Here is a 14,892-nt window from a genome sequence, read left to right as displayed (position 1 = left end):
TGTTAAGCGCCCCCTCCTCGCGGCAGGCCCTCCTCTAGGGTCTGGGGACGCAAGCACAGAGGTGAGACCCGCCCCCACGTGCTTTCCTGCTCTGTAGGCCGCAAACTAATTTCGGAGGCAAGTCCGGGCCGGCAAGTCCAGGGAGGCCTTTCTCCTCCCCCTCCCAGGTATCCTGTGAGGGAGCCATTCCCGAGCGCACGCAGGGAATTATGGGATTACCGATCAGTTTGGCGGACTGAAAGGGGGGGGGGGTTGCAAGGGAGAGCGACGTTGAACTTTAGTAACTGAGGAGAAGGGAGCCAGTGAAAGGTTTTGTGGGGAAGAATGGATTGGAGTGGGGAAAGTAGAGACAAATACCTGGAAGGAGGTTTATGGTAATTTACTACCCCTGAGAACAAGAGGCTGGATTAGACTTAGAGTGGAAACATCCCCTTCTTCTGTTTCTCAGTCCTTTACAATCTAGATTCCAACTTTATTTCACAACAATAAGGTTGTGACTTTTTAAGATCTATCTTTGGACTCTTCCTCCCTCCCTTCTCAGAGCATTTGATTTCTTCCTGGGTAATTTTGTTTCTCCTACCTGTTAAGACCACTCCCCCTTTTCACTCTGTTGCTGGATCATCATCCAAATTTTATCACCTGGATAAAGGGTAAATCTGTACTAATCATGTCTGTGTCCCAGGCATCTCATTTTTTTTCTGCATCATTTTTTCATGATGGTTTCTCCATGAAACTTCAATTAACTATGTAGATGATTAATCCAGCCTATGTGTCCAGACCCAGTCTTACGTCCTGAACCTGTTTCATGTTACCAGATGCCTGTTGGCTATCTCCACTTGGATGTCCTATAGGTAATGTAAATTCAGTATGTCCAAAATTATCTTTAGAATATTAAGCCATTATTTTGTCTTGAATACATGCTCCCCTAAACTTCCCCATTTTTGACATCATTCTCCATTCTTTCCCTTACCTTCCCATATTTTTTTATTTGCCAAGTCTTGAAGATTCTCCTCTCACAACAATTCTCAAATCCATCCCCTACTTTTCATTCCCATGGCTAAAACCCTAGTATGAAATTCGTTACCATTTGTAAAGTACTTGTTTACAGTGCTTGGCATAAAGTAGGTACTTAATAAATGCTTGTTTCCTTCTCCCTTTTAGGTCTTCTATCACCTCTTCCCACCTCAGGTAGGCGGTACAGTATTTAAAGGAGTACTGGGTCTGGAGTCAGGAAGACCCCAGTTCAAATCAACCACACACACCAACTGTGTGACCCTAAGCAAATCACTTAATCTCTGGCTGTGTTTTCTCCACTAAGAAGAGGGGATAATAATAGTAACTCCCTTTCAGGGGTCTGTCTGTAAAAGTGCCTGGCAAATATAGGCATTTTATAAATGTTTGCTCCCTTCTACTTCCTTGAAGATTATAGTAGTCTCCTAATTGGACTGCTGGCTTTCTAGTCTTTTCTTCTGTCCAATCCATCTAACATACAACTGCCAAAATAATCCTTCTAAAGCACAATTGTTTCTATGTCACTTTCCTGCCCAAGACATTTCTGTGATTGCCTGTTGTCTTTAGGGTAAAATACAAAGGCCTCATCTTGGCCTTTACATACCTGGCTTCCAACTTAGTTTTCAAGATTTCAACATTATTTCTTTTTGCACATATTACATTTCACTAAAATTAATACCACTAAATAATCCAAAGCACAATTAAATAAATCTTCCAGATCCATTTCTTGGCTCAAGCTGTTCCCCATGCCTAGAATTCATTTTTTCTATCCTCTACTTCTTAGAATCCCTACCTAGCTTCCCTCAAGGTTTAACCCATGTTCCCGCTCCTATAGAAACCAGGTTTCTATAGGGATTAGAGTATTTATTTAAAAGGGAGAGATTTACTGGGACCAAATGGATCCATGATTTGGTCCCAGGGCTGAATGAGACTATCCTTTCCAAAAATCCAGCAAACAACGAGAGTTCTCAATGTCACATGGCTCAGATTCAGGGGTAGGGAGGCAGGAGTGAGGAAGTTAGGGTGCTGAGAGCTGGAACGGGACTCTGACAGGGTGGCACCCCCGATATGGGGAGAGGCATCTTGGTATCTGATATTCTGATAGCTAGGGTTGGAGAGAGGCATTCTGATATTCTAAAACATAAGATCATTTATCCTTATCAAGTATTCTGATAAAGGGGGAGGGGAGGTTTTACAGGACAATTATAAACTGAAGCAGGACACTTAGAGAAACTGAGGACAATAAAAGAGAACTGTGGCATAACAATTATATCCCCTGGAAATATGGAATGTTTTTTGTTTCATCCTTATTTTCCTAGAACCCAGCACAATTACCACTGGGGGTTGGGAAAGCAGGAAAGAGGTAGGTCCAGACCTATTATTTCATTGGTATTGGGAATTCATGTAGAAACTCCCTCCACCTGTGGTAGGCCATAATTTTCTTAGTACTTATATAGTCTTAAGAGAATTGCTGAGGATATTGAAAGATTAGGTGACTGGACTAGGATCACACAATTAGCATGATTTGAATTCCAGCTTAAATAGTTTATCCACCTAGAGCATGGTACTTCTGGCCTTGCACTTAGTAATAAGGGCTTAACAAATACATATTGGATTGCCTTATAGAATCTCTAGCTTCTTTTTTTCTAGTTCAAGTGTCACCCACAGAAAATCCATCCTTGCCCTTCTTTTTCTTAGTGTCTTTTCCCAGAGAATACTTTATATGTATGTATTTTGTATAGAATTTTCTCTATATATGTTGTCTCCTTAAAAATCAAATTGTTTCATTTTTGTCTTTGTATAACCAATATAACAATTAACACGGTGCATAAAATAACCACTTAGGACTTGTTTGGGAGAGTGAGTCTGTAAAGATAGAATAAACTAGCATTAGTAACTGATAGGATATCAGAGGTGCTAAAAGGAAAGGTCAGTAAATAGAAAGTGGAGTGAATAGAGTTCCCATAGACATGTAAATTTCCCTTCTATATCCAGAAGTATCCCTTATAAAAATGCTCTTTTTAATTAAACAAAAAGAGACAAAGAAAATCATTCACTGAAGCCAATTAATAAACCAAAAAAAAAATCTAACATTACACTGCAGTATTTCACAACTTTGGATGTCCCTCCCTGTAAAGCAATTGTGAAGTGCTTGGCCCATAATAGCCACTTAATGTTATTTCCTTTCTCCTTTTAGTCCCTAACATCTGTTGTCATTAATTATTCCTATCATCCCCATTCCAACTGTAGGAGAGATCTAATCATATTTCTACTTTGTAGCCAAACTTGTTTAAAATTTTGCATGGCTTTTTTGGGGGTGATTATTGTTCTTTCCAGTTGCATTATGGCGCTCACTCTGTATTATCTCCTGGCTCTATTTCATTTTCTTACAGCACAATAATAATGGATTATATCCATGGCCCACAATTTGTTTTGCCATTCTGCTTCAAAGGGCATCTCCTTGGGTTCTAATTCTTTGCTACCAAAAAGTGCTGCTATAAGCATGTGGGTGTAAACGAAGCTTTGATGATGTCAACTTAATCCTTTGGGGTTCCCCCCAGCCTGATATTTAAGCCTCTTAAGCTCCAGTCTACTTTGTCCAGACATATCACATTATTTCCCATCACTGGGAATAAAAAGACTTTGCAGAATAATTAAATAAACAGGTCCAGGGTGGAACAAAGGGATGGGGCTTACAATCAAGCCAATCAACCAAGCCGACCTCAAACCTACTACATACCTGGCAGAGAGGATGCAAAGACCAATGTGAAACAATTCATCCCTTCAAGGAACTTGCATATGTACGAAGCCTACGTGGATGCAAAGAAAACATTGAGCAGAAGGGATCTGGGGGGAGCTAGGGCAGGGTAACATTTGCGGAGCACTTACGTATTCCAGGGACTCCGTTAGGCTCTGAAGTACAAAGGTAGGCAAAATAGAGTCCCTGCCCGCAGGCAGCAAGCAGTCTAAAAAGGGAGACATCACTGAGTGCATGAAAGCTCTGTGCAGGACAGACGGAAGTCATGGGGGAAGGGAAGCTCTGGGCACCTGGGAACCGGCTAATTCCCCTGTAGAAAGGGGGATTCCAACCAAATGCTAACGGAGGCCGAAGACGCCGAGGGGGCGGTGAGGGAGCCGAGGCCAGGGGGCAGACGTGGGGCGGGCTCCGCGGGGGGTCTCAAAGAAGGAAGGGAGCAGAGGCTTCCCACCGGCCGTGTGACCAGCGGTGCCAGCAAGGAAGGGGTTACTGAACGAGCGAAAGGGGGAGGGGCCGAGGCTGGCGACTGCAGGGGGGGCCTCTGATGGGAACTCTGTGGGCGGGAAGCTGGCAAGTTCACTTTGGGGCCTGTTGCGCGTGCGAAGCCTTCAAGAAACCCCATTGAAATGTCCGCTAGGCCGCGAGGTGAGCGCGAGGCTCTGAGCGCGGCGGCCCTCGGGGCCCAGCCTGGCTCCGGCTGCCGGGGGAGGTAAGGGAGGGGGGGGGGGGGGGGGGGGGGGGGGGGGGGGGGGGGGGGGGGGGGGGGGGGGGGTGAGAAGCAGCCCCACCTTACAGAAAGCAGTCTCCGGGGCCATTTCCTTTGCACGTCTTTTTATTTTACAAGGACCAGTCATTCACACGATGAAAACAAGATGCCCTCCAAACGAGTTCTTGACAATTAGAAAAGTAAACGTTTATTGAGACAATGCACAATGAGTCGCACTTTTATAGCAAGCGTTAACATTGACAGCTGTACCATACAGAATACAGGGGTTTATGGGACACGCCCGAGTGCTGGCGGTCCGTGATTTGGGAGACAATGTGGTCGGCGAGTTTCTCATAGCGTTACAGGATTTGCACGGGGGAATCAATTCGTTTGTTTTAGAACTTGTTTTGAGAGGTATGGATAAGTCATTGTAACGTTACAGCAAAACAATTTGCACAAAGATGCTTTCTTTTACCTCCTGATCAGAACAAAGACGGGGATCACAAAAAGAGAAAGAAGGGTGGGCTGAGAAGGAATCTTTTTTTTCCCCCTTTTATTTGAAATGCAACATCCATGAATTACGTAAAATACTAAAAAGAGAGAAACTGGTGCAAAATGCTATTAAGAGATATTGAATTCTGGGACCACCTCCAGCATCACTTCTGTGCTTTGATGACACTAGAGTCCTTGGATGTCTTTATATTCTTGTAATTCAGTTTCATATATATTAGTCTGTGACTAATATGCAGTTTTCTCCAAATTACATGCATATTTTCAAAACCTTTGTACATCAAATACTTCCCACTGGGGAAAAAAAAAAGGAATTTTCTGAAAAATTTCCCTATCCAATGTTTTTAAAATAAAAAAACTTTCCCAATAAAACCTTCCAGAAAATGTGGTTTATAAGGTAATGAAAATATGGACATGTCATTAATGGTTCTGTTTTGCTAAAAGAGTTCCCTAGACATGTGCTAGACAATAATTCTGTATCAAAGGTGATTTACTCTCAAACTGGGAAAGGAAAGCCCTACCAGCCAGCTGTTATCTATAAAATGTCACATTTTCAAGTCCTAACTCTGGATCTTTTCATGCTCATTACTCTCTACAGAGTTAGTTCCTAGTTTAGTGGCTTTTATAGGGTTAAGGAAGTTCCAGAGACAGTATCCATTCCAGTTATATATATGTGAATATACTACACAGGTATTACATGTAGACAAACCAACATACATGTGGAATTTCACTGTTCAGGAAGTCTACTTTAAATCTTCAATTTACTGAAATTTGCTTATTCTTTTGTCTGTCTGGAGATGCAAGCAAGAGAAGCAAGTTATTTGGGATATGTTGATCAAAGCGATTTTTTTCTAGAAAGAAAAATTAAGTAAGATGCTGAAATAATATTTTACTGAGATACAAGAATCACATAATCCACATGGCTGTTTGATGAACACAGCTGATGATTCTAAATGACTGATCATCTCTTCCAATATTCCATGACACTTACTATGTTGAATTCTTACTGTGGTCATTCTGGTTTTACATTTTCTCTCATATAAGAAATTAAGCCATTAGGTTATATTACTTATTAAGTGTTTAAAACAAAGCGGTACAGAAAGAGAAGTAAAAACCACCATGTAGGGAGAGAAATTCAAAAAGTTGGGGAAACGTTTTCAAAACACTATAAAATGTTAGTGACTTCAGCAAAAAGATTATCTTGATTAAAAAAAAAATTTAACCCAAACTAATGGAAAAGAATATGCCGATTTCATAGGAAAGATAGATATTGGTTGCCTTACAAGATAAAGAGTGTATGCTGAACTGGTACATCTACCAATGTTTCTGATTAGCACTTGGAGAGAGGGGTAAAGTCTTATCTAAATGAAAATGCCTAATTAGCTAAATATACTTATGAGATGCTTCAGGATGTGGGAAGCTATTAATTAAACACATGCACTACTAAATTCAGCTTTGTTTTCTTTGACTTTTAAAGAAAATAAGAAATTTTGAAGAAATAAAATCCTCAGGATACATATATATATATATATACATAAACTAATTTAATAAATAGCACTTAATTTAGTAGGCAAAGAGGTGGAATTTGTCTCAAAAAAAAAAAACAATCATTTTTCAAAATGTTGTAAACAATGGATTTTGGAAGGGATTTGTTCTGCACTGTGCATTTTAGGAAAAGACTGTAATTGAACTAAGATTAAAAAACCATGTCAGAAAAGCACTCCATTGGTCAGAAGAATTTTCAGGGTGCTTGGCTGTTATTTGTTTAGTTCCTGAAAAGAATATAAAGTGAAGAGAGGGCAGTTTACATAATCCTCTAAAATTAACTGAAGTCAATCAGTTAATCAGCATGTAGTTATTAAGGGCCTTCTAGACTCCAGGCACTATCCTAAATGCTAGACCTAGAAAAATGAAGCAGTTCCTACCTTCACTGGGAAGTTGACATTTTCAAAACTTCATTTATCTCTTGGTCATATAGTTGGGAAAGTGATATTCCAACATGTTAAATGAAAATTACACCTTCCATATCAAATTTTGGTCCTTTCATCTTCCATCTTTCCTGCTGCTAGTGGCAAACAGATACTTCAGCATGGGACAGATTAAGCTGGCATGGCAGATCATACCATACATACATCACTGCTGGCACTGGATGAGAGAGGAAGCAACTCCGCACTATTAATGTAAGTCACTGAAAACACTAAACAGAATTCTGAAATGTCTTAATTTTCTTTCAAAACAAAATACCAGTTTCTAAATCCTGTACAACATGTACATATGTTTTTTTCTTGATCAAATATACATCGAGTTGAATTAATTTTATTTAAAGTGCTGTTCTTGACAGAAAAATGATGAAAATTATGTAGAATTTTAATATTCACTCACTTCTACATAAACTCTGTTAATCAAAATATAACTTCTAATATTAAGTTCTACACACCCTTCATCTTGGGATATAAAAATTCAAATGAACCTCAAGTTTAGCCAGCTAAGTCCAAATATCAATTTAAGGTAAGGTTTGGGTAGGGGGTGGGGGTGGTGAGGAGAGCAATAAGGAAGGAGTCTGTGACATTAAACAAACACCGTCCAGATAACTGTTCTGGAGGCATCTACAAGCCTCCTGTCCAAGTCTGAGTGGGCAGCATGTAGCCACTTTAATTTTTTCTTCTCAACTAAAGATAACCCTGCATCTTAAGCCCATTCTGCTTTCCACAAAAAGTGGAAGGCAACAGGGTAACTCCATGGGATCAGACTCCAGAAGAAATGGGCATCTTCTACTTAGTTGGCAATTTCATTCAGGAGGCTGAATCAAGGTGAAGGGATTTATGGGCACAAATGCCAAATTTAATGTTACTACATAACTAATAGAGGCCAATGTATTAAGTTAAAAGGTACCATTTTACATAAGAGATAGCATTTTCTAATTATTATTATAATTTGAAAAAGAGTGCTTTAAAAACCAAATTGTAGGGAACATCCAAGTCAAAGTTGACACACTAATAATGAACTAGGTAGGTAGTATGACCATCACTTTATAAATTAATACATTAAAAGCTTATAAGTTCAATTTATCAAAAAATGTTCATATTTCTCAAAGTGTAGCTGGCCATTAGCAAGTGAATCAATAGTGCTTATAATAGTTTTTCATTGTTTTGGAAATATTGGCGTTTCCCTATTTTGAAATTTTTTTTTCATGAAAAATGGCAGGCAAAACTTTTTTTTTTTTTTGAAGGAGCTCTTCTCAAGAAATGTGGTTTTGTTTTTTCCTAAATGGGTTATGTTTGAGGGATGTACATACATTTTTAGGATTAAGTAGTCATTTTAGGGGAAGTGGGCAAGACATTCCCTATGAATGAATTTTAATAAATTATTTAGGAGTAAAATGGCACAGATAAGAGAATCCCACTGCAGCTTCAGATGCTTTGCAAGCAAAAAGCTTGACGTTGAAGCCAATGATGAATGTTTAACTTTATTGTAAAGACCTGATAGAAGAATTAATTTGGGTTAAAAGCAAATGGGTCCAGAAGATCTCTCCCGCCTTATTCTTGAACAGATAAGATGGAAAACTTAATACACAACTAACCTCTTTGGCCCTGTTTAGGATATTTCCTGGCAAGACCTTTTTATAGACATGTTAAATATAATTTAAAAACATTTTCATCAAATTTTAAACAATAGTTTTACCTTTCAATGAAATAAGCATTTCTATAAACATTTTATATTCAATCAAAAATGTTACAAATGCTTTTGCACCTCTTCATCTTTGGGATAAAAAGGGCACATTTTCAGATAGTTACAGAAATCAGGAAGAGTTACACAGCATAAGACTAGAAAGTTTCAAAGTTGGCCTTTACTTCCCATTTCCATGTCTTTAACACAGAACTGTTACAGTAAATTAGTGTTTCCTTAGCAGGTGCTCATCGAATTTAAGTAGAATATAAATTCACTGCTCTTATCCTTCTGTTTACTTTTCTGTTCTGATTCTGTACTAAGCCCAATAGTTGTACCTGGACATTCCTAGATGTTCTGGTGAAAGTTTTCTAAGGCTACTATTCACAAAATACCCTTGGCATTACACATCCACAAGACTGTCACACCTGGGGCCATGCACATAGGCAGATTTTTAAGATTCACAGATTTCTTAAAATAATTGAGACCAAGGTGATAACAGGCTTATTTGAATTTGCTGAAATTCCAGTTCCCTTGGCTCTAGTGTACATGCCAGAAGACAGAGAATAAGAGAGCCTCAGGAATATCAAACTTCTATGAAAGGAGTTCATTTTCAAATGAGCCCAGCAAAAGCTTTTTTTTTTTTTTAAATGAATCTTTTTTTCAGGAGACAGGTCTGTGGTCGGTCATTCCTCTTTCAAAAGCAAAGTGCTTCTCTATAGGATGTATCCATCCTTCTTGTAAACTACTGGGATCATGTCTAGGATAAGTCCTAGACAATAGTCATGGCCTGCCCCTACAATGTGCTTTATTTTAAGTCCTGAAAATGATCAAGGCTTAAATTTTTAATCTCTTTCTCGCCCTGACTGATACCCCATCTCCCACCATGTCAACCCTGAAAGAACAAAAATTCTACTGTTTTATGCAAGATACAAAATAATTAGGAATAATTAGTTCTAAATAAAACATTTAGCTCTGAATTATTTATTTTCAACTTAACATCTAGATATAATAAAATAAGGTGTAAGAAGGTTGATGGTGGTTTTCAGTGAGGAAGGTGGAAAATAGATATTCAACATAAAACAGGACTCTAAATAACTTTCCTTTGAAAAGCATCACACCAGATGAATGAGAGACGCTGAAGGATTTCAGTTCGAGGCTTGCCTCCCTGGCCTTCCTTACTTCCCCTCAAAGGGACACTGGGACAATCTGCCAGGGCTTCGGATGCTTGAATCATTGTGTTCTTGTGTGTGAAATTGGGCAGGAACTACGTGCTCTCTTTGGGTGATTGGGATGGCTGAGGCTGCTGGGGTGGCTGGGTGCCTGTGGCTGTTTTGATAGAGTTCAGGGTTTTGCTAAACCAAGAGTTTTTTGCAGCTTGAATTTCATTCATGAGGGCTCCTCTCTGGTGTTCAAGCTCCTAGAAAAAGGGAAAAGGACAATCAATATTTTTTGTATTTAAAACCCTTCAGTGTAGTTGTTTAGCTATTTCTGGGCCTTATTGAAAATAGTTTTCATATTAGCAATAAGTAAATGGGCAGTGAAAAGGAGGAGAAAAAATAAAGTAGTCAATTCCTATGTTTAATGGCATGCAGCATGGTCTAGGAGGGAAAAGTGCTGGCCTGGGAGTCAAGCCTGACTTGGGTCACTCTCTGACCATCTAACTGGCCTTCAATATCCTCAGCTGGAAAAGAGTCAAGTTACCTTTAATGCCCTTTTCTGCTCTAAAACAATCGTCTCTCTGTTCTAGGAAAAGATAGTAGAGTTAGAATTAAAGAGTGTACTTATTTCTTCTGAGAGGTGAACTAGAAGAATTGTTTTTTGACAATGTTATTTGACATTTAATAGTTCCAATATATTTCATTATAGTGAGAGACTATGCTAGGGGCTATGCACAATTAAAACAAAAAGATAAGCTTCTTTCCTTGGGCACTTAAAAAGGTGTCTCACAAGAGGTACATATAATGACAATGGGTGTTTAGTTGTTTTGGGGCACTAGTGCAAAACATGACCACTATTAAGAAAATGTCCAATCTTCTCTTTTTCCTTTTGCTTGTCAATCTCTGTGGGTGTGTGTGTCTGTCTGTCTCTATCTCTCTTCTACCTACATCTTTTTCCCTCTCTCCCCTTCTCATTGGTCTCTACTTTGCCCATGATGGAAGTGAAGCAGGCACACTCTGAGTATTGAACAGTATGTCCAACCTAGACTGGCTTACCCTTCCTTAGCCAGATGAGCCTTCACTCGAAGAATCACCATATTGCTGTGGGATTTAATGCACACATTGGATCAGGTTTACTTTTAGTGCAGATCAGAATATGCCTGATCTGAAGTGATCCACTATAGATGGAATTTTTCCTAAAAGAAATTAATTTATAACTAGAAGAAGAGATTATGTAGAAGAGAATTTCATGAGACTGTCTAAAAAAAAAAAAAGTGCTCAAAAGAAAAGGGTGAGTGGCCAAACAGAAAGAAAAAAACGAATAAAAACTCTCAAAATGAGGGGTACGCAACGCAGTGTGCCTATGCACACGTGTGAACAAAGACTTGTGATCTGATCTCCTTATACTAAGTGGTCTCTGTGGGTTGTTAAGACTGAAATATTGTGGCCAAGATGGTAATAAGCCTTTCTGAATTTGGCCAGATCAATCAAGTGGTTCTTCAACAAGAAAAACATGTAGCCTACTAACAGACCCACATCTGCAGCCTGTCCAGCTAAAGAGGAATGGAGCTTTCAGGTTGGTCTCCAAGCCATACAAGGCCACAAAGTAGAATCGTCCTTTCTCAGCTGGCTTTAGAAACGGTACACAGGATCCAAAGGCCAAGAGGGGCTGGGCACTTAGAGTGAAGACAGGGCCCTCCCCAGAGTCTGGGAGGGGGCTCTCCCTCAGTGAGTCTCTCAGCTGGTCACTAACCTGGATTTTACACTTGGCCTCCACAAGCTGCAGCTTGGTCTGAGCCAGTTCCAGCTCCATTTCTCGCAGTTGTTTCTTGAGCGAGTCCTTCTCATCATCGATTTCAATGCCCTGGCTTTCTTTGCTTATAGTCGCTAGCTTCAGGGCTCCTTCCTTATTGAAAATCTCACTGCAGTGTTTGCACGCCATCACCTTGCCCTGCAACGTCCAAGCAGATCACCAGTTAGACCCCATTTCATAGGACTAGTCATTCCTGAGAACACTTTCACTTGGTGGTCGTTTGTTTAGTGATACTGTCTTCAGAGAAACTGTATGGGGAAAGAGAGCTAGACATCAAATGGGAGAAATCTGAGCTCAAATTCTCAGATCAAATCACAAAAGTGCTAGGAACCTCAGTTCTTTAATCTGTAAAATCAGAGGCTGTACTAGATGATCTCCAAGGGCCCTGATGTTCTAAATCTTACATACCATGACCTTCTCTGACACACGGGGGCCTGCTCAGCACCAGGTATTTTTCTTGTACTTCACAATACATAATAACGGGATTGGAAGAAGTCACAAGGCCATCCAGTATTTATCCCTAGAAACTGACAACATTATTATATCCAGGATGTCTAAGAATAACAACCTTCTCCAAAGGAAGGGGGAGAGAATAAGCATTTATATAGTGCCTACTGTGTGCCAGGCACGGTATGTACTAAGCCCATTAAGTCCTCATGACAATCCTGAGAAGATGCTATTATCCCTATTTTCTAGTTGAGAAAACTGAAGCAAACAGAGGTAGTGTCCAAGATCACACTGGAAGTGTCTGAAGTAGGAACTGAACTTCTTGGTTTTCTGATCCCAGGCCCAGCATTCTTATCCACTGGGCTACCTGGCTGCCTGAAAGATCTTCACAGATCAAAATTTCCTAGAATCATATCCTAGAATCTGAGAAATGTCTTCTTTAATGACCTGCATAAATCGAAAATGTCTTCTCAGTTCTCAGAATAGGTAGAAAATACATGGACACTCTCTTGGTTTGAAAAAAAAAAAAATCAACTCCCCCTCTCTCCCAAATAAATGTATGTTTTCCAAATTTAACACATTAATAGAAGGCTGACCACCAGGTGGCAATATAAATATATAGGCAGAATCTTTGTTTTTTCTGTCCAAAGGAAATTAGTTTGGCTGATTTGGTTGAAGATAACTAGACAATCAGCATACAAATATTTAATATCTACTAAATATTTTTCTCTATATTATTTATGAAAATATAGAGGGTGTTATAAAGAATGGCACATCTTCCAAGTCTGAGGGCTCTCAGGGAAGTTGCTAAGAGAGCTAACTTACAGCTCTTAAGCAGAGACAAAGCACAGCACTGGGGTCCCAGAAGGAACATCCCCCTGCAGGGAACACCTGTTGAGGCTAACCTATTCCTGAGGTAGCCACCCAGCCAAAGCTTCCCTTTTGTGTCCTGCAGTAGCATGGGGGGATGTGAAGGGGACATGGGGGCCAAGGTTTCACTCTCCTACCTTGACAACTTCTAGTTCCTCCTTGTTGGCTGCTTGTTGCTTTTCCAGTCTGGTACTCAACTGGGAGCAGATCTAAAGGAGAGAAAGAGAGTTTCTTTATGGGAAGAGGTCAGCTTTTTTTTTTTTTTTTTAAACGAATTGTGCATGTAATTGTTACCAGCATCCATAGAGAAGGTATAATTATCCTCACACTTTACAGATGAGGAAACTGAAGCTGAGAAAAGTTAAGTAATTTTGCCCATGGACAGATAGCTAGAAAGTGCTGTCTGGGGCAGGATTTGAATGAAGTTCTTTCAGAGCCCAACTTTATGCACGGCTACTAAGTTGCTTAGCTGTAAATCACCTCTTAGGTTTTAAAGGACACATCTAGTCCTCTAAATCACTGACCCATCTCCTCTCTGTGTATTTGCAGGAAGAAGCCTAAAAAAATACCACTTCAAATGGAAAGTGCAGATCTGAAGAAATATTTACTTTTCTCATTTCACTGACGGTCACATATAACTTCATGTTTCAACCTAGGTGCAAGCAACCAGCTAATATGGTCTGAGCCCCAACTTGTTCAGGGCTGTGGAATCTGATGAGCCACTACTTTGTATAACCCTCCTTGTCCAGAACCACAAAAAAGTTCTTTGAGGAGAAACAATGGGTCCAACATAAAAATTTATCCTTCGATAATATGGTGTGAAATGATATGTCCCAGCAAGAAGAATAGGCTAATAAGTTCAAATTTTCAATGCAGAAAAAGGCCATTTGTATTTATAATCTATAGCAATAAAAACTACTATTCAAACTTAACATTTTCTCTCTGTCATAATTTTAAAAATGATAATTTTATTGTTTTCCCAATTTAACATTAAAGCAATTTTTAACACTTTTTTTTTGAATTTTGAGTTTCCAATTCTAACTAACCCTCCCAGTTTCCTTCCTGTGATGGTAAGCAATCTGGTACAGGTTATGCATGTGTAATCATGTAAAAAAAAATTCCATATTAGTCATTTTGTATAGGAAGACTCAAAAAGAAAGTGAAAAAAGTATGTGTCAATTATATTCAGACAAAATCAGTTCTTTCTCTAGAGGTGGATAGTATGTTTCATCATGGGATTATTTTATTGCTGAGAACAATTAAGTCATTCACAGTTGTTCACTGTATAATATTGCTGTTATCATGTACAATGTTCCCCTGATTCTACTCATTTCACTTTGCAAGCAGTTTATGTAAGTCTTTCCAAGTTTTTCTGATAGCATCCTGCTTGTAATTTCTTAAGAGCACAATAATATTCTGATACAATCATATACCACAAGTTCAGCCATTCCCTAATTGATGGGTATCCCCTCAATTTTTCAATTATTAACTACCACAAAAAGAGCTGCTAAAAATATTTTATACAAGTAGGTCCTTTTCCCATTTAAATAATACCAGTAGTGGTACTGCTGGATCAAAGGATATGCAGTTTTATAGCCCTTTGGGCATAGTTCCAAATTGCTCTCCAGAATGACTAGATCAATTTACAACTACACCAACAGTACATTAGTGTCCCAGTTTTCTGATAGCCCCTTCAATATTTATTATCTTCATTTTTTTGTCATGTTAGCCAACCTGATAGGTGTAAGATGGTATCTCAGAATTCTTTTAATTTGCATTTTTCTAATCAGTGATTTAGAATATTTTTTCATATAACTCTAGACAGCTTTGATTTGTCTAAAAACTGTCTAAATCTTTTGACCATTTTTCAATTGGAGAATGACATATAAATTTGACTCAAATCATAAATAAGGGGGCAGCTAGGTGGCATAGTGAATAGAGCAACGGTTCT

The 14,892-nt window shown here is 39.1% G+C and overlaps 1 protein-coding gene and 1 long non-coding RNA gene across 12 annotated transcripts in view; one reads left to right on the top strand and one right to left on the bottom strand.

The window, feature by feature from the left end:
• Window positions 1-67: 67 nt before the first annotated feature.
• On the top strand, window positions 68-7,143 carry LOC116423523. 2 transcript variants are annotated; one of them, XR_004234131.1, is made up of 4 exons: window positions 68-167; window positions 752-851; window positions 1,162-1,188; window positions 7,055-7,143. It is a non-coding gene; the product is annotated as an uncharacterized LOC116423523 (long non-coding RNA). The 2 variants fall into 2 exon arrangements; XR_004234130.1 differs by having other exon boundaries at window positions 68-851.
• The window catches only part of RABGAP1L (RAB GTPase activating protein 1 like), a 697,071-nt gene continuing 686,762 nt past the window's right edge, over window positions 4,584-14,892 (bottom strand). For all 10 annotated transcript variants that reach the window (XM_031968366.1, XM_031968368.1, XM_031968373.1 and 7 more), the window contains 3 exons: window positions 13,079-13,150; window positions 11,565-11,762; window positions 4,584-10,071 (listed from right to left, as the gene is read on the bottom strand). In XM_031968366.1, the coding sequence (XP_031824226.1) occupies window positions 9,919-10,071; window positions 11,565-11,762; window positions 13,079-13,150 (423 nt within the window). In that variant the 3' untranslated portion in view covers window positions 4,584-9,918. The remainder of the gene's footprint in view (window positions 10,072-11,564; window positions 11,763-13,078; window positions 13,151-14,892) is intronic.

Source organism: Sarcophilus harrisii, chromosome 4 (genome assembly GCF_902635505.1).
Source record: "Sarcophilus harrisii chromosome 4, mSarHar1.11, whole genome shotgun sequence".
Classification (NCBI taxonomy): domain Eukaryota; kingdom Metazoa; phylum Chordata; class Mammalia; order Dasyuromorphia; family Dasyuridae; genus Sarcophilus; species Sarcophilus harrisii.
This window is presented reverse-complemented; position numbering and strand designations above follow the sequence as displayed.